General features: G+C 44.5%; 2 protein-coding genes across 4 annotated transcripts in view; one reads left to right on the top strand and one right to left on the bottom strand.

Annotated features, from left to right (window-relative positions):
- Positions 1-13531, bottom strand: part of ARIH2 (ariadne RBR E3 ubiquitin protein ligase 2) — a 28322-nt gene extending 14791 nt beyond the window's left edge. Inside the window, exons 1-2 of one of the 3 annotated variants that reach the window (XM_042823193.1) lie at positions 13460-13531; positions 9473-9819 (exon numbers count right to left, since the gene is read on the bottom strand). In XM_042823193.1, the coding sequence (XP_042679127.1) occupies positions 9473-9721 (249 nt within the window). In that variant the 5' untranslated portion in view covers positions 9722-9819; positions 13460-13531. Of the gene's footprint in view, positions 1-9472; positions 9820-11138; positions 12993-13459 lie in introns of those variants that run through there. The other 2 variants (XM_042823194.1, XM_042823196.1) reach the window with 2 other exon arrangements.
- Positions 13532-13812: 281 nt separating this feature from the next.
- SLC25A20 (solute carrier family 25 member 20) lies at positions 13813-24608 on the top strand. The gene is made up of 9 exons (XM_042823197.1): positions 13813-14002; positions 14513-14605; positions 16506-16633; positions 18834-18924; positions 19554-19671; positions 20776-20848; positions 21362-21471; positions 22891-23015; positions 23440-24608. The coding sequence occupies exons 1-9, from the start codon at positions 13898-13900 to the stop codon at positions 23500-23502; spliced, it is 906 nt and encodes a 301-aa protein (XP_042679131.1). The 5' UTR covers positions 13813-13897; the 3' UTR covers positions 23503-24608.
- The last annotated feature ends 1335 nt before the right edge of the window (positions 24609-25943 follow it).

The raw sequence follows: 25943 nt of genomic DNA, 5'->3' as shown, positions 1-25943 counted from the left end.
AATCGCTTAGCAAGACACAGAATTAATGTTCTAGAAGGATGCCAGGTTAACAGATCCAGAGGCAGTCTATCTCTGAAGAAACTTGAAATCAAGAGCAAGGATTCTGCAAAGCTATTTCTTTTTGTTCTAGAACATGTTTCAGAGAAATCCTATCACAAAGAAATTCCCTTTTGGCCCTGCATGTGAACCCAACTCCTCCCAGCAGCCAAAGTCCACTTCCCAGCCATGCATCCATTTGTTCGTGGTAGCAGACAAAGAATAAAGCTCCTGTGACCATTCCGAATTTGCTCTGCCTACAAGCCCTGATGGGACCAGCTGTAATGCTCATTTTATTGATTGTGTCATAAAAGCACTCAAGAGTAAAAGTCATGTTTGTGATGTGAGTCCAGTTTCACAAAAGCCCCAACACACAGGATTTTGGTACTTTCCCTCTGAAGCACACGAGGTCTTGCAAACAAAGTCCCAGAGCCAGTCTGTTTGGCATGGAAGGATTTGTTCTTACACCCTACAGACAGAGGGAACAGGAACAGGTAATATATGAGGCTGGGCTCTGCCTGTTGATTACAGCAGGTGGAGTCTCACCACAAGACAGCCCACGTCCTGCTCACCAACAAGGCTGGTAATTCAGGCTGCAGATGTGGAAACCACTGGGGGCCAATACTACTGGAGATACTGAAGAAAACAAGCATAAGACAAGTAGGTTTTCAACAGCAAAGCATTTTCTGGACAGTCAGAAGTTTTATACAATGGAAGACCTCAAACCTATGAAATATTTCAGAAGGAGCTGTGATCCCCTATTAGCAGCTGGGTGGCACAAGAGTTTTACATTATCCAAGAACAGTAATGCCTCATCTCAGGCACAAAACAAACTGAAAAAGTTATCTTTGAAAAACTCCACTTTGTTTACTCTTCTCTCTTTTCAGAAGACACAAAGAAGCTGTGGGATGGCCCACTCAATGTGCTGCTGGCAGCAGGCCATTACAGGAAAGCACTTCTGTGGACCACGGTGTAGAAAGCAATGCATTCAAGATGCTGCACTTCTATCTTAGCTTTTGTCAGTGATAGCAAAACTGTGCCAACGCTTCTACTTCAGTACTCCAGAACATTTTGAAATCAGACAACAATAATCATGCTGTTTTTATTTAGAATCATGTAATCATATAATCTTTTACATTTGCAAAGATCTTCAGGATCACCAAGCCCCATCATTGCCCCACACCCCCTAGTGCCACATCCACACAGCTATTAAGCACCTCCTGCCATGAGGACTCCACCACTTCCCCAGGCAGCACGTCCCAATGCTTGACCACAATCTCCACAAAGAGAAATTATCCTCCCATCGTTCAGCATTCCCCCATTTTCTCACTATTACAGATAGCAAGCTGATCACAGATCAGCTCAGACAAAAGCTGAACTTGGAGAAAATTCAAGACCAGGCTTCTTTCTCTGCATCCAGGGTGGGCAGAAATTTGAAAATGAGACTGGCTGGGACCAGTTTCACCTTCCAAGAGGAACACGGTCATTTCAGAAGCCTCTTGCATCAGCTTAACTCTGTCATCCTAGTGACAGAGGATTGCAGGTTGTCAGAAATGGGCCAAACGTGACCAATGCTCATGTTTAGTGCAAGCACAGTGTTAATAATGATAGCAAGAGCGCCAAGAGGAAACTGCTCTGCCTTAAGAGGAAGTCTTCCAGAGTTATAAAAGAAGAATTTACCTTGTGCTGGATAAAATTAGATTCTGAAGGTAGGACAAAGAAGAAACATCATCACATTAAACACGTCCATTTGTTTTTTTTTGAAGTAGAGAACAGCGATTTCTCTGTCTCAAGGGTAACCTCCTGGGGTCTCACTCTCCAAGATAAGCAAAATTCACACTTCAGAAGTATGAGAAACAGCACAGCACTCTTGGACAAGACAACATCAAAAGGATTTGCAAAGAAGCTCTGCAGGTACCTTGCTGGGACTGGAAAGCACAAAGACAACTACGCCTCAGCTTGCTTCCCTGATAAGCTATGTTATTTGAAGAGCTGAAGTTTCATCTCTCGACAGAAGAAAAGCTTTTCAAACACGCCACTTTGACAGTCACTCATTCAGACAGAAATGTTTCCTAAACGCTAAAAAAACACCATCTTTTGTAGAGCTTATATTCTACAGAAATCGCTCATGCATATTGATGTAGCATGCATATCTTAGGAGCTCATTTCAATTTTCTCTAAGGAACGGCCCGTTTTTTTAATTTTTTTCTTTGGAGGTCTGCTTCAATCCACACTTCTGCAGAGATCTGCTATCAGGAACTTTAAAACAAAAAAAATCCTCACATGATTCTCATAGAGAGTCGTGTCAGAACGAGTTGGTGTACGAAGAGCTGCTGGAGCTGACACCCCCTGGCCTTGCATCAAGCTGACAGTTTGTGTTAAACCAGGGCTGCACTGAAATGCCTGGCCACGATGAACACTACCTTGGCATAAAGAAATTTCTATTTCTATTTCTCACGTTTCCCCTTGCCAAAGGTTTTTCTACAAATACAGCTAAGCAAATAGGATTAATCTCGAGAGGCTTTTCTTCTAATCCAGAAATAGTTTTCTATTAGGTCTACAAGAAAAGGAAGAAATTATGAAAATAATTGTTTGTGTGTCAGAACTTCTAAAAGCACACCCGAGTCTGCAGAAAAGCGAGAACAGAGCAAGAGCTTCTGAAATTGTTGCTTTTGGTGAGCAGTGATGGGAAAAATAGAGGAAACTCAACTGAGCAGACAGGGAGGAGAACAGTAACACCTCAAAAAGAAACTGTACTTTGAATGGAATATTGTGGAGGAAAGAAAATACCTTCACACTTGATGATACTGAAGCAAAAAAAGTGACCCACAAAATGGAAAAAGTACTATTTGATACTCATTCCTTGTGTGGAAAGGAGATCTGACTCCCTTCATGCTGAGCTGGAAAAAACTGTTTGACTGCCCTGTTTTTATTGGAGGATTTCTCAGAAAATTGCAGAACTATTAGGAATCAAGAAGAAACAAAAAGGGCCAACCAAAGAGCTTTCTTTTAGAGCACATTTTCATCCTTGCTTTATCTAATGCTCTTTTAAGCAGGCTTCCAACACGCAATCCTGGTAGGAAAGTCCCACGGCTGCAGGGCTTGGGCTGCCACAGCCACCAGCTGCTGTAAGCACTCGTCGTGTTCAAAGGCTTGTAGCAAAGTCCCTTCTAACCGTCACAGGTTTCTGGCATTAGAAGCTGCTTTCAGAACAGAACTCGATTAGTACACAGGAAAAAAGACAAAGTCACAACAAAACAATCGTATACCCTGCCCAAAGATGTGCGTGTTCAGTCATGGTCAAAAAACAAGAGAAAAAGTCATTTCTCTTTAAATGTCACTCACAGCATTGCTTAGAATTTGTCTGACACTTCAGTCCCTCTGCTGACCGCAGATGGCAGAATGCACTGGTGGAAGAGATGCAATTTGGAGATCCTGGCAGCACGGTACCACAGGGCGGCCCTGATGCACAGCAACACACCAGCCCTGCTTACTGCAGGTCTGAGTCTGCACCATCACTCACCCTCAGGCATACAGAGGCATTGTGCTGTGACCACTGGAGTCACGTTTAGGAGGCAGAGAGCAGTTCTGGAAAAGAGAAATGCCACCAGTGTTACTGCATAAGGTTCATGATGCTGTCGGTGCACGACATACTGAAGAGAGGAGATCTCAGGTTAAACTCCAAGTCCTGCTCCACAGTAACACATGGCTCTAATCCGTCTGTTCTCCTACGGAGGACAGCGAGAATTTCAGCTGCCAGCAAGTGGGATCAGTAGGACTCAGCGAGGAAATCTCTACATACGTATTTCTCAAGCTGTTAGGCTATTCTTCCTGAGGAGATTCAGAAGTAAATTAAAGAAAAGATTTAAGCAAGACAGCATGCCAGAAGGCATTATTACAAAATAGCTACGAGATTTCTTTGAGAGATTTAGAGTGAAGGAAATGTAGCAAGAAAGCTGTAGGACAGTCCATGCAGTTCAGACTGACACGAGACTCCCAGCTGCTCTTTCCAGGCAAAGCCCCAGCGATGTGCCTCACCATGCACCACCTCAGCCCTTCTCTGGGGGCTTTCCAACAAAATACAGGAGGAGTGGAAAATCCTTTCTGGCCACACAGAGATCATACAAGTAATAAACAACCTGAATCCATGCGAGCTTGAGCAGTGGCTGAGGGTATGGTCCTGGGGCAGCTAAGTCAAGCTGTAGTGTGCTGGTGTGCACGGACACAGCAGCACACACATGGTGAGAACACGGAGGGGTAACTGGAGTGAGCCTGGTTGGCCTCCAAGTAACACAGCCCTCTATGGACTCATCCTAGCTTCCAAGGGCACTTCTTTTCTTTTGCTATAAGATGAAGAAGAGGAACATCTGCTTTGTGAAACTGTTTCACGGTACACAAACTGGCTCATTTCTGCTGTGCCATCTGTAATAGCCACAGCACACAGATTTGGCAATGAACCGAGCTGCTTTGTGCCACTCCCTGCAATCACGTTGTCCAGCTGAATGATTGCAACATGAAGCAGTTACTGAAAGGTTGTTTGGACATACTTAGTGACTCTACCTCCCACCAGGATCAGACTCACTAGCAGCTGTGTGGAGCTTTCCTGCTCCCTGCAGCGCCATGCAGGCTGTAAGACACTCTTTACGTGTGAATCACAAAGAAACATGAGGGCTATAATCACCTTCCACGTTTTCAGCTCATTTTTCCAATCAAGTTGAGAATTTTAGCACATCTAAGCAACAGGGAACAAAACTAATTGCTCTCCTCAAAGGACTGCGTGAAGTTGTGACAGCCCCAGGCCCTCAGCCCTCCTTATCTTGCCAACCAGAAGGAAACTTACTGTGCTTTTAGAAAAACTGCTTGTGAGTAAAAACAAAGTACACACTGAGGACAGTTACCAACATCTTCACATCCTCTTGATGTTTACTACATGACCAAAACATGGGCATTGTGAAACTGACAGCTAATAACACAGCTTTTGTACAGCAGAACTTCCAGGATCTTTCTGAGAACAGAAAGCAGTACAGAAGACAGAAACACTTCTCAGCCATGTGTTCCTCAGGGTTAACACCCCACATAACACTCTCTCAATATCAAAACACAGAATACAGTACAGGCAGAAACCCAGCTAATCTAGGCCTTACCAGTACTCAGACAGCGCGTTATCATTGCCACACACCACCCCACGGCTTTGGTGGAGAAGTCACATTTGCCCGTCTGGATCTACCACTGATAATATTTAAATATTAACCAACTTTTCTACTTGTATATATTAATATTTATCAATTTTGGTCAACCCCACATCTCCTTAGGTCTTAAGGGCATTAACCAAAGGTGTATGTTCTGCTCCTACGAGCATACATTTGAATATCTCAGCTTTAATACATCTCATGTACTTAGGCAGGGCTTAGTCTCTAGCGATTGCCATTTTTCATTGCCTATTAAGTGCCATTAAGTCATTATGGTGTCAAAACGACAACCCCACAACATCGCAGGCTGTCAGCTGAGCCCCCTGCACAGCACACACAGCTCTGGTTCGCACCGTGACACGGGGAGGCAGAAATTACTCATCTGACACCTTGCTCTTCGCAGACTTTTTGCAATCACATCACACAGGCGTTCGGAGAGCGCCAGCTCCTCTGGGTAGAGCTGCTCGTACGGCTGCCAGTCTGCGCGCACATGACTCTGGCTCTGCTAAAGATGGTATTTGAGAGGGATGGCTGCCAGCATTCACCAAGCAGCTCCACAAACTAACTGCTCGGCGTCAGCACAATCTGAGTGCGTGGAAGAGTTTGAAAGGACTGTGTTTTTATGAGCAAATGCTAGTTTGGTTGTATTAAAAAAGTACAGCGTCAATAAGGTGAGCAAGAACACGCGGAAAGGCAAGTTTAATGCTGAAAGATCAGCAGTGATAACGCAGATTAGTAGATCCAGTGCTGTGTCATGACATGGAATACTTTTTTCTATCTGTCAGTTTTATTCTTTAGAGGACAGGGTTCAGACAAATGCCTCACAAGTGTTTATTTTGAGAATCAAGGGAAATTCACGTTTTGCTGCCTGATAAACATGAACAGATTACCCACATTAATTAACCGAACACGTTAAGTTCCTCAGTTTTACAATTCCTTCACTTTTAGTGGAAAGACAACATCAGTATCAACTGCCTGTAAAACAACACTATTCGCTTTCAGTCTGCAAAGTTCTCTTAGCCTCGTGACTGACAACCAGCTTCTAAAAGCTCCTGAAGTAACATTTTTTTCATAAACTGTAATACCACTGTGTTACCTGGTGGTTTCAGTGACCACTGTGAAGAAGCTGGTAGAAAAAAAAGAAAAACAACAACAGAAAGATTCATTTCATCACCAAAACAGAAAAACTACTGCCAGTTATTTGGAACATCACAGAAATTCCAGGCTTGTACAAAGACTCTCAGCAGCACCAGGGGGTGTCACTCACCAACAAAAACAATATGACATCATCACACACTTATCTGCTTGCCAGTGATGGTGTCAGCTTTGTTTGTACAACAGTTGAGTACCGTATCATTCGTGTGCATCTTCTGCTTCTGCCACTCTAGAACCCATAATCACTTCACGTGGATGCGACAGTGTCCTGAAAACAAGATCACTACTATCCAATGTTACGTTTTATTTTTGGAAAGATACTGGATTTTACAAATACACCTACTTCTTCAAAAGGACTGCTACGATTCCTTTGCTGGTCTGCAGGCAGTAGATGCTGCTCTGCTTTCAAACGCACTGTCCTTAACAGGAGCTGATGGTTGGATTAACTGACCTTGTGGGGAACTGACACAGGCCTTCCTGCTTTCACTCACGGGCTTTTGGTCAGAGGACCAGTTTTGGATAATATTACTTGGAGATTTCTTCAAGCATGGCTCAGCAAATACTCTATTCTAATTTACTCGGGTTATTAATTGAATCCCCCACAACAGATCTGATTCAACAGCACTCCCCGAAGAGAAAACATTTTCTCTCCTTTCCTCAGAAAGCAAGGATCTGCTGATAGCTCTCCCTAAAAGAAACCTAAGAAGAAATTTTTAAACATATGCTGAGTATTCCCAACTGACCTGCCAATGCTGGGGTTAGCTTCATTAGAAGCAAGAACAAGTTCTGCTGTAACACACAAGCAGTGAAAAAAGAGTAGTCCAGAAGGTTTCCAAGGAAAAACACCCTTTAGCTCTATGCTTTAAGAAAATGAGTTTGACAGAGCCAACTTATAACTGCTGAACAAAGGAATTAAAAAAAAATAAACCTGAGTTTAATGAGCAGAGTAAATGAAATACTTCTCAGATAGTTATTAGCTAATAACAGCAGAGATTGCATGTGTGAGGGTGTAAAAGCTCTGAATACCTGGTTTTGGTCTTAGAGCGTAGACAAAATGCCATGGAAGAAACACACAAGTCCCTCCAGTTTAAGCTTCAGAGCATGAATCATCTAATGGCAGTGTATAGCAGAACATTCAAGCACGGCTCTGAGCTCATTCGTGGTATTCATTTGTTCCTTTGCTTTAGGGAATTGTATTAGTCTAAACGTTTCTTGGGATAACAAGTTGCTCAAATTCCATGAAACAAATTGCCTTTAACACTGTTCCTCCCGAAAAGTCTTAAATCTACCTTTTTCTTTCCTTGTCAGGGGTGAGCACTCTGTCATAAGTATAAGCTAATGCTGAAAAGCAGTACGTAACCACTAGACACAGTGTACAACCCTGGAAACATAAGGAGGCAAAATCATCACAGTGAAGTACGGTGCTCCAGAAGAACAATCACAAATACACAAAAAATGCCCAATTATTATGATTGGTATTATGAATGATTGCATTCAAAAAGAAAAAAAGTTTTTATTGCTCAAGAAAATTAGAGGAAAAAAGTTAATACAGTTCTGACAAAAAAATAAAAAAATCAGCCCCTATTCATGCTTTGCCATTAAGAAAATGATGATTACAAATAGGTCCCATTCCATCCAATTTCCTTAGCCTCTTTCCTTGCTAATGTAACCCAAATTCTCCCCCCTCCTGCTTATTTAAGGAAAGTAACAAAATCACAGGTTTCCCTAGGAAAGAGGGGGGAAGGAAGAAACGGTTGCTCAAGTATTGTAAGAAAGGATGTCAGGAAACCAGAAGCACATGCTACCCATACACAGCACATTTCCAAGTTGAGGAGCGTGCAATTCTTGCACCACCACTGCCAGAAAACGGTGTGAACGTGGCACCTGTAGAGCTCAAGTAGCTTACAACATCAGTTTTCCAGGTTCCCACTCAGATTTAATTTTATCTTCTCATGCAGAAACCAAAATGCATAGCACTTCATTTTTAAGGAAATATACAGGCATACTCTTGATGTAAAACGAATCTAAAACGGGCCCCGAAGAGACAGGTTTGGGACCAGAATCTATCTAGCAGGTTAGTATTATCTGGTAAACTACAGTCTTTGCTGTTGTAACAGAAATGACACCTTCAGAATCCTTTGGGGAGGGAAAAAAAAAAAAAATTTTTAACTTCAAAAGCCTGATTTTACTAAGTATTGCTTTTGTTAATTTAATTCACAAGAACAAGATGGCAGGCATCGTCCTTCTGAAGGGTGCTTCACCTGAAGGCAAACAGTAAGGAGGAGGAGAAAAGCATTTCTAAATCATTACTTAATTGCTGGGAGCCAAGAGCAACTGGCAGCTGGCTGAGAAATACTGACCAGCTACTCATCTGCTCTTTTATTTTGCCTCCCAACCTGCAGGGAACAGCCAGCATTCAGAATTTGAAATGCACATTCTGAAGAAATCAGTCAAGAATTTGTCAGCTAAGGAAGAGTAAAACATCTCACTTTATAGACTGACTAAAGGCTTTAGTCTTCAGGCCTCATGTTTACACTATTTCTGTAAGAATCTGGTGTGCAATTAAGAATCAAGATCTCTCTGATCAACGTAGGTTCAGATCTAATTTATGGAAATCAAAACTCATCCCACGTGGTTTTCACGTGCTGTTGTTACCTCTGTCCTGCTTTCAGGAGCTGCTCCAGAGAACAATCACTCCTAGACCTGCTACAAGGTCAGCACATCACTCATTTCAGCCAAGTGCCACCATCTTGCAGCTTAGGAAACTCAGCTTTCCCCTGAGCAGCGCTGGGACCAAAGCACCCTGACAAGGCAGAAAGGGAACTGCCTCCTATTAGTGGTGAACACTAAGAGTCATCACTTGCACAAAGAGATACAACACACAGTATGAGAGATTTTCAGGCCCAAGCATCAGTATTCAGCAACTGCAAACCTTTGAGTCAGTTTTGAACAAGCGATCTGCAGTAACATCCACCAAGCTCCCCAGAACAGTAACATAGCCACAGCTTTTACTCCAAACCGTGTGTTTGGCATTTGCCTTTTCAATCCCAGACTTACTTTGCCACTGTGTGAATGTGGAAGCCTTTCCTCACCTTTAACGTGGCAGCCAAGCTGGCCATGTGTTCATTCAGAGTGCTCTCCGACTCCTTGTAAGTCAGGCAGGTGAACTGATACTCCTCTGGATCAAAGGCATCTGCTCCCTGCTGCTCCACGTCGTTAGCTACCCCATCATAATAATCCTCAATATCCCCCGGATCCTCATCCTCTTCCTCCTCCTCGCAATTAGGGTCATAATCCTCTTCATTGCTGTCAGAGCCCTGGCTGTTCATGTCCACGGACATCTTAATGCCCTGCCAAACTGCAGACCAGGAAAGCAATTGCAGCGTCTTGTTCTCCTCCACACTTTATCGTTCTTTTGATTTCATCTGAGCTCTGTCTCCTAAGGAGGGAAAAACAATTTTTTTCTTTTGCCTAAGAAATGGTCAACATCATACAGGTGACCCGACAGACAGGAAAAGAGCAACCCAAGACCAAAGATGGTGCTGCACAGCTCCCTGGTTTGGATCTGCTGCAACAACTCACGCACTTGCAAGGCCAGGGCTGCTCTGACAGGCGATGTCTAAGACCTCAGAGAGGCGTTTACTACATGGCTGCATCACCATCCATGAGGGTCCCAGGATTTCATCATTTGGAAAAGGGCTCCATAACCTTCATCACATATCTTTTCAGAAATACATCTCGATTTACAACATTATCTTTTTAGGAACAACCTGCAGCAATGCAGGAAAACATCATCTGCATTTTCTCAACAGAAAAAACCAAACCTCTTAGCTATGATCACTGGAGCGAGGAAGGCAACCTGTGCAACCTGTGGTGCCCTGTACAAGTCCATATTGCTTCAGAAACACGGAATTCAGTGGGACTTTGGAAAACACAACAGGCAAATATACTTATCTTATGCACCCAATTTAACAGTCTCCAATACCATCTCAAAGAAACAGTGAAATTAGTTAATCCCCTTAATGAGGTTTTGCTTGTCGTGATGCGCCTTGGGCCTCACATCTGAGCAGGGGAGTAAAATAAGTGCTCTCACCTTATTACCTTACACATGTACTTACACGTCACCTTCTGAATATAAAAACTGATATGCTCAAGTGGTGGCAGCTACTGCTCGAGAGGAATAGGAACCACCAAGCTCATTGTTACAGTGCTCACCAGTACTGGAAAATTCACACATTTGACTTTACTTATCTGAACTCCACAAGCAGAAGATTTGTAACTAAAACAGCAAGAATGGAGTTCTGAGAGTGTCAGCAGGTAGAGCACTTATCAGCCTTAGATTGTGGTTATCTCACATTTAGTCACAAATTTCCACTTTACCAATTGATTTAATTTCTATAGAGAATATATTAAATAAATAAAGACAATTAAAACACAATGCTACAATTTTTAATGTACAAAAATTCATATATGAAAGTTGTGTTTTCTACAGGCAGCATATGTTCAGTTTCTTTTATATATATATGTACATGGCATTTCACATCATTACGTTGTTAACTCCCATCCTTGCACACATACACCCACAGTTTCACAATTTGTAGCTGCCAGGGAAACCATAATGAAGCTCTGACACTCCTGACTTTAGAGCACAGGAAATCTCTACCATCTGTTTCCACTACTTTCCCTCAACTTATTTGTTTTCTGGTTGCACTAAACTGAGCAAGCACCACAAATACACCATGAAGAGATGTGATGTACCTTCCATCTGAGAAGCTGCAGCGACTTCAGCAGACAGAAACCTCCTCCACTGAGTGAGGCTGAAAGCCAGGAGCTAATTATATTATCCCAAGAATTCTGGTTTCTAATTCCTTTGCCTCTTGAATTTCTGAGCTCACAACAGAACATGCAGATAATTTATATCACTGCCTCCTGCAGAAGTCCAAAGGAGCCGAAGCACCGTGTCTCCATGTTGGAAGGCTCCAGATGTGAAATCTGATTTTGCAGACACAAGGCAAACCGGTACTGTCCCTCTGTCCATCCTGCTAGGATTCACAGTTCAGCTCTGGGTTTAACCTGCATCAACACAGACCTCTTGCATAAAAGATGCAATGGATCTTTGCTGTTAAATCCAACGTTAAAGGAGTTACTCACGTGAGAACCTAAAACCACTCTACGGAGGTAACAGTAGCTAAACGTGTGACAGTTCTGCTCAGCAAACCTCAAAGCATCACAAAGTACAAGCTTGTTTCTCCAGTCAGAAAAGTTAGACTTGATCAGATCATCCCACACTTCACAGACAGAAGAAAACCACCACATTTAAACCACAGCCCTCAGTATACAGCAATACATCTCAGAGCAACAAGGTGCCCTGGCAAGACAAGGGGCACGCAAGCACCTGAGCAGTTACACACCAGCCCCAATGGAGGCACAAGCAGAGTCCTTTATCTGTGCCACATTTACTTGAACAAACGGAGGAACTGTTTGCATGGGCAAATCAGACACGTCATGCAGAAAACAGCCTGCAGGCTGGACGTCTTTTGTGAGCCCTGTCACAACATTCTGGGAAAGAGTTCACTTCCAACATAACTTACTGACAGACGGATGTGTGTGAATGACAGAAGATGACTAAAGCTTCTGAGGAGAAAACAAAGGAAAGAAAACAAGCAGCGTAACTCGCCCCACTCAGCCTAATGCCCTCAGATCCAAACATAAGCTCTCTGAATACAAACTAAGACAAGACATGGCTAATACTGATAGCACTAGCTGAAGAAAGTAAAAACGATAAACTCAAAAGAGAGGGTCAAAAGAACAAAGAGAATTTGGAGTAATTTAATTAATATCATAATCGTGAAGATCAGGTTATAAAATTCTAAACAGTATTTGGGTTACTTTTCTATGCAGAACATGAGGTCCTAATGTCACCTCCATCCAAAGCACTCCTCACCCTCTTTAACACCGATGTAATCACCCAGCCTCCCCTTGCCTTGCTCCAGGGGCATCCACAGCCCCAGCTCAGCACCGATCAGCCCCCACAGGATGCCCCATGCTGAGCTCTGATTTGAAACATGCTTCTTCTTTAGCAAGATCTCTAGAAATAAACACTTTCGGCTGTGCTACCAGCAGTCTCTAACCTCTCCACTAATGGGCAGTGAATTACCACATCCCACTGTGCATCTCACCTCACTGAATCACTCTTCTTTGATTTACACCCTCTATATCTACCCTTACAGGATTCCTCTAACAAGTCCTTTGGAAGATGCTTCTTTTTCCACAGCTATTTCACAAGATCCACATATTTCTGCAGATATTTCTTCTCTCATTTCCTCAATAATCATTCTGAAGCGAAGAGCTACCCCGGCCTGCCTCCCGCACCACCTCTCTGTGTAACTTCACCTTCTTTCTTCTGAACTCCAGCACAGCCCCAGCTGCCGATTTGATGTTAATCACATCCCTGTTTGTGTCACCCCAGCCCGTAATCCCGGGATCATCTTCAGCCGCTTCCTCGCACACACGGCGGGCACAGCTCTCTGCTTCCTTCCCCGCCGAGATTTCCGACGGGATTTTTTCATCCCAAGAGTGAGAAAGCAGGACGGCAGCCCCCAGTTTCCTTGCACAGCAGACAGCAGGGATCTCCCCGCAGCCACACCGCATCCCCGGGAATCCGCCTGCCCCCCAAACGCCCCAGGCTTTGTTCGTTCCCCCGCGCCGGCCCTAACGCGAAGGCTTCCCTCCTTCCCGGCCTACGATCCCTCGTACCAAGTTACCTCACGCGTGCCCACACGAGCCTGCCTCCCTCCCCCCGCTCGCAGCGCCCTATGAGGGAGCAGAGCGCAGTTTAAGCCTCCCCAGCCCCTCGCCGCGGGTGCAGGAACGGCCCCACACGCCGCCGTCGGGACGTCGTGGCCACCCCACCGTCACCCCCCGCCGGGGCAGCGCCGAGGCGACAGCGGCCCTCCGCCCAGCTCGGTCCTGCCCGGCAGCGGCAGCCGCTCCCCGCTCACCACCCCCCGCCGGTCCCGCGGGCCGGGCGGCACGCTGCGGGCGCTCCGCTCCCCGCGGCTCGGCGGCCCCGCACTTACCGGCAGCGCGGCGGGCGGGGGAGGCAGGGAGCGGCACCCCGGGCTCCTCCTGCCGGGCCGCCGCCGCCTGCGCGCCGGAAGCTCCGACCTCCACTTTCCGTCACTTCCGCCGGGCGGGGCCGCCGGGCCGCACCACTGCCGCGGGCCGCGGGAGGAGGGGACGGCGGAACCGCCGGGGCGGGGAAGCGAAAGCGAGGCGGGGGGCTTCCGTTCGGCGCCCTCGCGAGCCGGTGACACGCGGCGGCCGCGTCGGTGCCGGCGCCGGATGGGACGCCCGCCCCGCGCCCGCCTCGCTCCCGCCCGCCCCGCGTCCCCCCCGCGTCCCAGCGTGCCGCGCGGCCCGGCACTGGGGTAAAGGTCGCGGCGCGGCGGGGCGGCGCTCTCTCGGTAGGGACGCTGCTCCCCAGTTCTGTTTCGCGCCCCTCGTTGACTGTCGCCATGGCGGAACAGCCGCAGCCCATCAGCCCCGTGAAGAACTTCTTCGCCGGCGGCTTCGGGGGCGTGTGCCTGGTGTTCGTGGGACACCCGCTGGACACCATCAAGGTGAGGGACGGCGCGGAGTCGCCGGCCGTGCGGCGGGAGCGGGCGGGGAAGTGGCAGGAGGAACTACATTTCCCGGCGGGCACCGCGCCGGGCGGCAGCACGGTGGTGCGGGAGAACTACGGTTCCCGACGGGAGCTGCGGGGCCGCCGAGGACCACGACTCCCGGCATGCCTCGCGGAGGGGCCGTGCGGGCCTTGAGCGCCCCCTGCCGACATGGAGACCCCGCAGTCGGCGCTCAGCGAGCGTTACCAAAGCGCGGCGTTAATTCCGGAGCGTTCGCATGAGGTTGTTACCTGATATCGTCTCAGTAGTTAATTAGCTGAATACATTAGCTATTAAAGAAGTTAACTCTCGTTCTCTTAACTCCTGTAGAGAATAAATGATGCTAATGCTCTGCAGGCAAAACGAAGTCAGCTTGTGCTGCCCAGCGGTCGCAGTGAAGCGCTCTCCCAGTCAAAGGAGGGGCAGCAATACTCAATAAAGCAATGCCTTCTTGTTCCCTGCCGGCAGGTCAGACTGCAGACCCAGCCCCTGCCGCAGCCCGGCCAGCCGCCGCTCTATTCTGGGACCTTTGACTGCTTCAGGAAGACTCTGACTGGAGAGGTACCGCCACACTAATGTGCCATTTGCACCCCTGCCAAAAGCGTCAGTTGTTCTGTACGTCACAGGAATGGAATGGTGTGGGAGTGCCCCCTGGAGACTGTCAAAGTCCCGGGTTATCGGTTGGGTTGACTCTAATAAAAATTTTCATCAGTTTACGCAGCTTGAAGGGAGATCTCGTTGTATCCACTCGTCCCAAATCTCTCTTGTGGTTCAAAATAGCACAGTGTTAATGTCTGTGGAGTTCAGGACTAGACTTAATATTGGCTTTGTTGTAGGCAGTGGGCTTGTGCTGTCTTTGGTATTTGGAGTTGGCAGTGGAAGTTCTAAAATAGGCAGTGACTTCTGTTGGTTCAAGCAGTGCTTTTACTTTCTTCTGCGATGTGTTATGCCATGTGTGAGAAGGCAGAGGAGTGTTCATTTGAGTTAATAGATACGTGCATGTATATTTTTAGTGGAGCATTTACAGTAGTTTTGTTTAGCCTTCAAAAGGCAAACAATGGCTTTCAGTCCTGAATCAGTTGAATCATGTGATTGAACCGCAGTCTATTTTGTTTTTAGAAAGGCACGCAGCCCTGGTTTAAAGACATAAAGTGACATGGAGTCCACTTAGCTGCTTCCTAAGATTTTCCAGCAGCTATTTACCATTGGGAAATAATGACCTTAAAGCCCCTGGTGTTCACTTACTCGTGTTAAGTCTGATTTCTGACCACTGGATCTTGCTAGGTAATTCTCCATGAAATGAACAATCTGTCTCCTATCTGAAATCTTTTGTGGCGGTATTTCACGGGTTGTTATATAACCAAAACAAGCCTTACTTCCCTTACTTCCGTGGTCTCTCCCACAAAGCAGAGATGCTTTGCTAGCTCTGAGTTCCACGCAGTTTTTAACACCCCTGCTGAAGCACGGACGTCAGAGCTGAGCTGTAATAATAGCCTTCTGATGTCGAGTTCAGTCAAGTAAAGCTGCCTCTACTCCTACTCAGTGCTCATCTGTTTCTGCATGGAATACTGCTGAGCCTCTGTGCCTTTTGTTTCCAGTTGTTCATGGGAAGACGGAGCAGAAGAATCTGATCTTCGTCAGCCAGGCTGGATTTCATTGCAGTCGGCTGTGCCTCTACACATACAAACACCCATTGGGACATACTGACTTATTCTGGGGAGGGGAGAGGATAAATGGAACTAGCAAATATTTAACTTGTGCATGTAGCTTTTATCTAGAAAGATAAGTTCTTTTTATAAGAAAATATTCAGTTCAAAGGTAAGATGAAGTAAATACTGCTGCTGGGATCTGCATTAGAATTTTTCTGTACATGTAGCGTGGTGAAGAGAAACATCAAGGATGTAAAGATTATGGTGAAAAATTTTCAACTTATGGAAGGAAAAGAAAAAGGTTGCTCTTGAACTCATTCTAAATTGAATTATTGTGGGGAGTGAAGTAGTTCACATCAATGTCCCTGGCTCTTCCCTTGCCATGGATTTGATCCAGCACTCTCAGACTCAGCAATTCACTGAGTTCACACTACTGCATTTGATGTCTTACTGATAAAATACATCTATATTTTTTGTATGTATCTGAAAGGGAGGACTTCCAACAACTTCCAACACAAACCAATAGGACTGTCATTGAGGTGGCTTTTAACTTAACTTCCTTGTACTTGAGATGTAACTACAGGATGAGTAGCATTGGAACAGAAAGGTGTTGAAGATTACAGTGTTTCCTGGGAAGGATAGCTTTCCTCTGACACAGTTAAACAGGTATAATCATAAATGAGCAATAGATGCTGTTATTGTGATTAGTATGACTGACGTGCTGATACTATCCTATACTGTAGCATTTTGCTTGGAAATGTGCACAAGGCTTATGCAAAAACAAGTAATTCTTGCAATAATGTTTCCTGCAGGGAGTCCGAGGCTTGTACAAAGGAATGGCAGCCCCTATTATCGGGGTGACACCCATGTTTGCTGTGTGCTTCTTTGGATTTGGCTTGGGAAAAAGACTCCAACAGAAAAAGCCTGATGACATTTTGACGTGAGTTCCTCAGTTAACTGGACAGTTGGGAAAGGCACCGCAAGGCTCCTACAGCTTCCTGCATTGCCGTGCTTTGAATTGTGGTGTAAACTTGTCTTTTCTCCTAGGCTATAAATATAGTTCTAAAAAATAAAACACTCGTGTGTTTTAGTGCTTCTGGAAGCGTGGGACTGATGGCATGGGCTAAAAACAGACACCAAGTAGGCAGGTGCCACGCAGTTCCCCTTCTACGCAAGAAAGAGCCATTGAGGAACAATTTGAGATGAGTACAGTGTGAGTTATATAACAGTTGCTTTCGAACACTCACTATTAATGGAAACTATAGAATAAATAAATTCATGGCCAGGCAGTCTTGACAAAATTGACATTCCTGAATCCCATTCCTTTTCTCTGCTGGTTTTGACTTTTGCTGCTTTAGTTTATGGTAAAACAGCCATAGAAATGCTTTGTTATTAATTTCTGAAAAGCAATGTTTATGAGCAGCCCTCCTCTTAGGCACATCTGAGAGAAGGGAAGCAGAGAAAACTTCATATTGCTCTCTCCAGGTGAACTTAGGCGAGGAAAGCCCTCACCCATAAAGTCCTCCCTTAACTCCTTTGCTGTATTGTGATTTATAGCTGTCCAGAATAGGACTGTAGCTTAGCAACGTTTTATTCTATTATTTGACAGTGCATGGGAGCCCTGTCAGAACACAGGAGTTCAGTGTGTTGAGCCAAGCGTGGCAGGGTGGGGAGGAATGGTTTGTGTTGGAGCCTTGGCTGGGCAGGGCTGTCGCTGAGTGCACCTGGCGCTGCAGCTCGGCTGCTGTGATGGCCAGGAGCGAGCTGCCTCGGCCTGCGTCGCCCTGAGGAGGCAGGGCAGGGGTGCTTGGTGCTGCTTGCTCTCCTTGCTGTCAGGTTTACCAACTTTGCAGACAAAGCTGAAGGGTAAAACTGGGAGTGTGGGTAAGGAACTGAGAATACAGGGAAACAAAGGGGCTGTGGGCTTACTGCCAGCAGCCCAGCCATCTCTAGAGCTTTGTGTTTTGTACACATTGTATCAAAGGGAAGGTCTAATGGAGAAGGTAAAGTGCGGCGTAGTCTTTGGACTGTTCATGTAGAGCTCTTCCCAGGCAGAGCAGCAGGAGAGAGAAAACAAAGGTCAACAGATAAGAGGTGGATCTGTCATTGTGTACAACTGTGCTGCACCTTTGGTGCTGCCTTTGCACAGTGAGATACTGCATACTAAGGATGGCCGGGCCAAACAGAAAAGTCACGCTCTTAGCACTGTGTTGTGGTTCTGAGGCAGGCAGGATGGCAATATTGATTTTGAAGGGAGGTTTCGGAAGGAAGGAGATTGAAAAAAACTGATGAGCCTGTTCTGTCTTTTCAGGGGCTGAATAATCTCAAGGTGAGTTAGAAAACTCAAAGCTCAGTCTAAATAAGAGATACGTGTAGTGTGGCAGGTGAAGTTCTGAAAGGTCTGGAAGATGGGAATGGAGAAAATGTAATGGGAATTTAGGAGTAAAGAAAGGTGTGAGGATTGGAAAGCCTGAACAGAATGCCATCTCTTGGGCAAATGAAGGGAAGCAAAAGGTGTGGAATTTCAATTAAGATGTTAGATCTTTTTACTAGGGAAGAAAACAGGAGATTGGATGTCAAAATAGAGACAGAAGGAGAAAATCAGCCTCTGTAAGGGATTTCTATAACAAACTTATGAAAGTAAATGCAGTGCGTGTGGGGATGATGGCAGGTTGGTAGGGCAGACTTGACTGCAGCACAGGCTGAAGGACTGAGGGACTGAGGTTATGGAAGTGAGGCTGCTGGCTGTACAAGCAGGGATAAATGTGGAAGCTGAGATAATTAAGCAGAATGTGGGAGACTGCAAGAAGAAGAGAGTATTGAGAATAAAAACCAGCGCAGAATGCTGTAGCAAAAAATGCAAGTGCAAGGAATATTAGTAAATACGATAGATGTGCAGACCTGAATTAATGGTTGCTGTGGGAACCAGGGCTTTGAATCCCAGAGACCTTAAATGTTTAGGTCTAATTATGCATTGATGAGGTACTTCTGCACTGATCAAAAGCACAAGATGCATATCTATCTAGTTCCACTACCAGCCTTCTATAAAGAGAATAACTTTGTGATTCAGGGGTCTTTCTGCCCTTGGTTCCCTATGTACTGTGTTGTGTTAGTGTCTCACTTCTGTTTTTTCTGCACAGATATCCTCAGCTGTTTGCAGCCGGCATGTTGTCAGGAGTGTTCACAACAGCAATCATGGCTCCGGGAGAGAGAATCAAGTGCCTTTTACAGGTAAGGCATTGGATATGGTGACAAGAATTTAATTTTAGTGGTCTTTCCTGAGGAAAGTATTTCAGGATCCATGGAACGGGTTTTTAATGTTTGGGTGACTGCTGGCTGTACACCTCCTGAAGGATTTTTAAAGCATTAGAGGAAAGCGTAAACCTGAACAAATGAAAATACTGTCTTCAGCAGAGATGAGAAGGTTTGCTTATGTCAGGCTCTCTTGAACTCCATTAGCATGGTGATGGGCGTTCACATTAGTTCTGACAGATGTGATATTATCATGAAAGTTTTATACATAGACAAATTGTTTGAACTTTACTAAATTATTTAGAGGCTACTTTTTGTCTGTGTGAGTGAAAGATTACCTAACTGTCTTCAGTTGCTTTAAACTTAGAGTGGTGAAAAAAAAGGAAGAATCTAGCTACTGCATGGAACAGTAAACATATCCTCAGCTTGAATGAGAGAGTGCTTTTTGAGGAAATGATGCAGAGGCTTCATATGTAGGAGTGCCTGAAGAATGAGTATGTGCTCTTTCCTCTCTGGAAACATGCACGTGGCTTTCTAATTATTAGCTGAATGATTGTTCACCAGCCAGAAACCTTCACAAGCCAGAAACTGTCACTTTAATCCTTCAGATCCAGGCAGCTACAGGTGAAACTAAATACAGTGGCTCTTTGGACTGTGCAAAACAGCTGTACCGCGAGGCTGGGATTCGCGGCGTGTACAAGGGGACAGTGCTCACCCTCATGAGAGGTAACTGATGGAAACGTTCTGATGCTGTTTCAGCTTGGGGTACTTGAAGATAAGAAGCCTGACATAGGTCTTGCTGTCACTTCAGCCAGTTGGAGATGCTTTCTGTCACTCTTTTATCCTTTTCTGCAGTCCACAGTTACTCCAGTGCCTCAAAGGGACTGAGAAATAAACATGAGATTTTCAGTGAGCGAGGAAGAGATTAGATGACAGATCAGAGGGATGTAGGAAGTAATTAAGATCTGAGAAGCCAAGAGGAATTAAAGCCCTCAGGAGCTGAGAACAAAAATAAAAATGCAGAAGTGAGCTTATTTTTCCTTTCTTGGAAGAACCATGACTTTTGTCTGTGACTGCTCTAAGAGCTGATTGATTTAAAAGACATGATGGTAGCAGTTTCCTTTCTAAACTCTTGAGTATGGATTGGACTTTTAGACTAGGATGTTGTGACCCCTCTCACAAAAACAGCTATGCCAGACAGAGAATCTTCCGGCACTTACTCCTATTGAATGAGGTTAGACTGTTCCTGTATTGGGTCAGTGCTTTCCAAGTACAAGGTGAAATTTCTGTGCTCTCATATCTCAGTTGAGGAACTGTCATCTGTTTTTCACAGTATTAGGAAAGCTAGCAGTTCTGTCAGAGTCCGTACCTGAGACTAATTGCCCCGTTTAGGTACAAGCTCAGAATGGGCTATGGAAGTATCTGAAATAAAGCAATATCAAACCCACCAAGAACAGAAACATCTGGCTTAATCAGAGCAAATAGTGTGCTAAACTGCTAAGGTTTCTGAACTGATCTAGTCTGCTGTGGAGCAGTTAAGAAAGCTTGGAGCTCATGGATTAACGGCTAAGTTACAATCTTATTTGAAGGGCTGCTGACAGAAATGCTCAAGAACAGGTATTTTCCCAGTTCTTGCCTTTTAGCACCTGCTCTCTTTGGGAAAGTTTGGGTTCCTCTGTCTAAAATGACAGATTTTTTTTGGTTTTAGAGAATGCTCAGAAGAGCAGTCTGGATTTATTCAGCGTTGATGTTGAGCTGGCATGGGGCTCCTGTGTCTCCAGGCTTCATTTTGTTTTCCACCACTCACAGATTTTGTTGTTTTCCCTTTAGATGTCCCAGCCAGTGGAATGTACTTCATGACATATGAATGGCTGAAGAACATTCTGACCCCTGAGGGGAAGAGGTTAGTAAAATCCTAAAGTCAGTGTTTCCTGGACTTGCTATTTAATTTCCCTAGTTAAGAAGAGATTTAGAGCAGCATCAATAAAAGAAAGAAAATTTAGTCACCCTGTGTGATTAGAGCTGTTTTGGTCTGGAGTTAAGAGACAGAACGATATTCTGAGTTTCGTGCAGAATTTTAGCCCTGGATTTTATTAGCCAAGTAAAGAATACTTGCAGTAGGTCTGTTTGGTCTTCCACCCCTCTGTGTGTGCAGAAGTCTATTCTGTTTTTTGTTCTGCGTTCCTGTCCCTGTCTTCACCACCACTGCAGAGCATTTTGTTCGTGCTGCTGAATGAAAGGATTCAAACTCCTGGGCTGGAGTTAGCACATTTTGCACAGAGTACTCTAATTCTTGGTCATCTTGTTCATATTACTGCATCCTGTTGTCTGCAGCGTTGTACAGCCTTCTGGCTATCAGCCAGGTTTGTTGGTTGTCACATTAGTCAAAATATGCATTGTTTTTTCCTTTCCACAGTGTGAGTGACCTCAGTGCGCCGAGAATTCTCTTTGCTGGGGGCTTGGCTGGAATCTTCAACTGGGCAGTTGCCATTCCACCAGATGTGCTGAAATCACGTTTCCAGACCGGTGAGTAGCATGCCAGATTGTCATGGCCACACTCAGCACAGTGCCCCTGGGAATGGGGTGGGCAGTGATGGAAGATGCCACTCGAGCATCTTCTCTGCTGGGAGGTAGTGTGTCCTGAGTGCTGCTTGAGACAAATACACAAAAAACAGAGCGTGTTTCTAGCTTTTTAGTTGGTTTCCTTGCAAACTGTTGTCAAATCTGGCTCTAATTCTTTCTCTCTGCACCCCTACTAATATAATGATCCCCATTTTAGATACCTGTTTTGAAACGTAAGCATGGAAATCATCATAATAGAACCGAGTTTTTTTATTACAAATGTAAGTCTTTGAAGGGCTTTGCTATTTCACTTCAGACATGGTTGTGTAAATCCTAGTCTGTGCTGTGTAAAATTTACAGTAACTGTGTCTGCCTTGCTGAGAGTATTGCTTTTGGACTAACAGATCTGCTCTTATGCATCTGTGGCTTAGTTATAGCAAGGATGGCCCCGGCCTTTCTAGCAGTTTAACAATTTTTTTGCTGATTTCTCTGTTTTTCAGTGCATACTTTTACTAAAGCTCTCCCATAGTCTCTGTCTGCAGGCCTAGCTCTTTGCAAGACATCTCTTGTGAATCACAGATCATGGTGATCCAGTGCACAAATTATTTTTTTCCTTTTTTCTGTGAATAATGGCTGTGGTCATTGGCTATCATGGAAGGCTGTGCGTGAAATACATCTCAGCAGTAGGTCCTTGTTCCACAGAGCTCATCTACAGTGCTGCTTTACAGATGGTGTGCTTTATGGTGGTTCTGTGTGACTGAGTTGCTTAGTGGAGTACTTGTTCAGAGTGCTGGTAGAGGGAGTGCTTTCCAGAGAAGTGCAAGGCGAAGGAAGAACCAGTTCCCTGAATGGATTTTTTGTTTTTTTTAAACACCTTAGCAAATCTGTATGACATCAACATTAAAATACCCAGTGGTTTGTTGTGCTTCTTGGCTGGGGCATGAGATAAGATCATTTTCTGTTTCTTATAAACTAGCTTCATCAGTTTTTACTGATGACCTTCCTATCTCTCCTAATTGTGGCTTTGTGAGAGGTGTCCTCAACAGGAACAGCTCCCAGATCCAATCCTGACAAAATGTGTTCTTCCTTTGATTCTTCTCCTCCTCCATCCAAGATGTCTTCATTATGTAGATTTTTTTTGTGTTGATGGTGAGCACTTAGCTTCTTTTACTGAGCTGGTGGTTTGGTTTATTTGCTTTTGACTGAAAAAGGTCATTTTCCCAAGCAGATGTTTTCACAACATAGCTTCAAGCAGTGCTTGGATTCGGGTGTTGTTTAGATCATCTAGCAATATGAACCTGATGAAAATCTTCGGCTATCACCTTAAGTGCCTTAAGTTATTTCTGATTGCTGCATATCTAATGTGTTTTGTATCGTTTGCAGCTCCTCCAGGAAAATACCCAAATGGCTTTAGAGACGTGCTGAGAGAACTTATCAGAGAGGAAGGAGTTGCATCTCTCTATAAGGGCTTCATAGCTGTCATGATCAGGGCATTTCCTGCTAATGCAGTAAGTAAACTGCACTTCCAGATGGATTTTGGGGACATGGCCACCCATAATGAATGTTTGTAGTTTGCAGAGGAGATGCCAAGCTTATTATTTTCCCATCTCAGTGAGATTCTCATAACTAGGTGCTTTTGGCTGTTCTAAAACGTACCTTAACCTAGGGGGAGCACCAACTGAATCTTCCTTCTAAGCTGTGCATTAAAGCACAGTATTTCTGTCTGCTGGTATGTCCACCAGTAGAATACAGAAATGCATGGATAAATGTGGTCTGGCTTCTCCTTCAATAAGTAATGAACCTAAAGGATTAGATGTTCTATCTATGTATGAGGAGATATAGACGCCAAGTGTTTTATACTGCTGCATTATAATGCCTTGTATGAAATAGGTTAGGAGAATCCTTATTTGTTCTGTCCATTCTCTTTTCCAGGCATGTTTTCTTGGTTTTGAAGTTGCTATGAAGTTTCTTAATTGGATTGTACCAGGTCTATGAAGATTACGAAGCCTCTGGAAATTAGAGAGGAGAGGGAAGAGAGTGCAAGTCTGCCTCAAAGGAATAAATGAATGATCACTTGAAGTTTCAGGAATGATTGCTTGCCTAATACCTTTTTGCCTTCCTCACATTCTTTAGGTGGTGCTATGTGCCATTCAGAAATATAAGGCATGACTCTGAAATAGAGTTGATGAAGAGCTAGAGGTGATACACCTGTATTCTGAGCCAATGTACCACAGCAGTAATGCTGCTAACACACACTACACCTTGAGTACTTCCTTATGGAAGAAGGGGAGACTTCCAAAATAAATTCTTTGTTTACTGAAGAGACATGTAGCTATTAATGCTAAGTTGCTTGAAATAATTGTTAGCAGTGTGTGCTTTACTCACAGTGCCTAAGTTTGCAGCTGCACATACTAGTATCTACAAGCAGTGTCAAGTAGTGTTCTCATCTTATGCAGTGTTTTCAGTTGTGGATGTTTGCATGATGACAGCCATTTTAATGTTATGTGCACATGATGCAGCAAATAAGGAACAAAGCAGGTGAGATTAGAGTTATGTTTTGGTGGGTTGATAGGTATTACAGATACTTAACAGGGTGCTACACACTGATCTTCTCTATAGAACTAGGGAAAAAGGAATTACTCTCAGACACTTATTATAAACTTGACTAAGGTAGCCAGTGGAGAAATGTTTGACTCACCTGAGCTTTTGTCTGAAAAATCCCTTTGTAACTTTCCACTAAACATATCCCAAATGTAGGTTCACAAGTACAGCATGATTCATAGCAGCCCATGGTGTGCCTGATTCATCAAATGCTGCATCCTGGAGGTTCGATCCCTCGCCTAAGAAATTTTATCAGGACTTCTAGGAACTCAATTACTCTGACACTAGGGGGAAATATGAAGGTGACACTGGCTCTGCAATCTTGTCTAACGTTATTCTAACTTCTGTTCCTCCATTTTCTTGTAATATTATTGAACATTATCACGTTTTAATTTGAGAAATTACTAATGCTAAGAGGCAAAAAAAAGCACCTTTATTTTTTCCTGATTTTGTTGCAGTGTTACCAGAACTCAATAAAACTGGCTCCTGCTTGGCTTGAATGTGTGCTTTGGTTTATTTTTGTCTGATCGTGCATGGTTAGTTTGGCAAAAATTTTCCAATTCTTAATTCTTAGATGTCAGTGGGAAATAGGCTGTGCCTTACTGCTTTTAATCTTTATCTGCTTGCCTTTTAGCTTTCGGGTTTTTTGTTCTTTAAGTGATACTGGAAAATGAGTGTTCTGCACTTAGCAGGACTCGAAAGGCAAACATGAGGTGCTGTTATAGCTGAAGCTCTTTAACTACAAAGCCAGATGCTAAATAAAACCTCTTGTCTGTGGAAAGGATTTGATGGTTTTCAGGAAAAGGCCTGGACATGGATGTGGGGCTGCTTAGGGAAAGAATCTGTACTGTTGCCACACAGAAAGGGCAGCTGAGAGGTTGTTCTTGATTTGCTGTGGCCTGTTTGTCTATGCTGTAAAGAAACAATCTCACCTTGGCTTTCGACAAATGAGTTGTTCCTGAATACACCCCACCCAGTGCTGCTTTGGAAGCCCTGAATCGTGTTCTCCTTCCCAGTTCTTTGGAAGAGACTCTGCCTTCCCCAAAGCCCACCTTCGTGATTTACAGGGAAAAGGTGGGAGGTGTGAAAGCAACGAGGAATGGGAAAAGCCAGTTGCTTGGAGCTGCCCCAAAATTCTCCCTGCTTTGTTAGCAGTGGCAGACCCTCCCCGTTCCTTGCTGCCTAGGAACCTGCTGCTGCTCCTGCTTCTCAAAGTCGCTGCTGTGGATGAATGAATTATGTAACGCTGAGTTAATGCTAGTTCAGAGAAAAAGTAATTAAAGGATGTTAATCTATGAAACTGTTTTAAACACAGCTCTAGGTTTGTTGAGGCTAAATTCAAACTAATGTCAAGAGGACTAAGTCTGCTTTTATGGATGTATGTTTCCTAACCACCAAATGCTCTCCCTGGTTTTGATTCTCTAGTAATTCTGATAGCCTCTCTGACCTTTGTGTGGGAGCTGTGATGCCTAGAAGCGATTTGTCTCAGCTTTACGAAGTGTCATCAAGCTTCAATGTTTTATTCCTCTTTACTGAAGTGTTACAGAAATAGCGACGTTCCTTGGGAGGGACAGAAGTGTGCAAACCATGCATCTCCTTTCAAAATTCCAAATACTGATCTTTAACACTGTTTGTTCCACCTGTCCTGTCAGCTAATGAATGCTTTGTGTTCGCTTCTGATCTCATAGGAAACTAGAAAGAACTGAACTATAGTCTTGGCTGTAAGTGCTGTTCTAGATTGTTGTTTGGGGCTTTTTTATGCAATTGCCCAGCAGATGGCTGTCTGAGGCTGTCAGCAAGATGGACAAAGCAGATCTAAAGGCAAGGTCAGAGGC

This window comes from Centrocercus urophasianus, unplaced genomic scaffold (genome assembly GCF_019232065.1).
Source record: "Centrocercus urophasianus isolate 14NV4802_14NV808 unplaced genomic scaffold, USGS_Curo_1.0 seq_22, whole genome shotgun sequence".
Lineage (NCBI taxonomy): Eukaryota > Metazoa > Chordata > Aves > Galliformes > Phasianidae > Centrocercus > Centrocercus urophasianus.
This window is presented reverse-complemented; position numbering and strand designations above follow the sequence as displayed.

What these genes read in the sequence shown, in the direction of transcription:
- SLC25A20 (XM_042823197.1), top strand. Translation starts at nt 13,898, where the DNA reads ATGGCGGAACAGCCGCAGCCCATCAGCCCCGTGAAGAACTTCTTCGCC. An exon ending in CTGACCCCTGAGGGGAAGAG is followed by an intron (nt 20,849 to 21,361) that starts GTTAGTAAAATC and finishes TCCTTTCCACAG; the next exon opens with TGTGAGTGACCTCAGTGCGC. An exon ending in GGGCATTTCCTGCTAATGCA is followed by an intron (nt 23,016 to 23,439) that starts GTAAGTAAACTG and finishes TCTCTTTTCCAG; the next exon opens with GCATGTTTTCTTGGTTTTGA.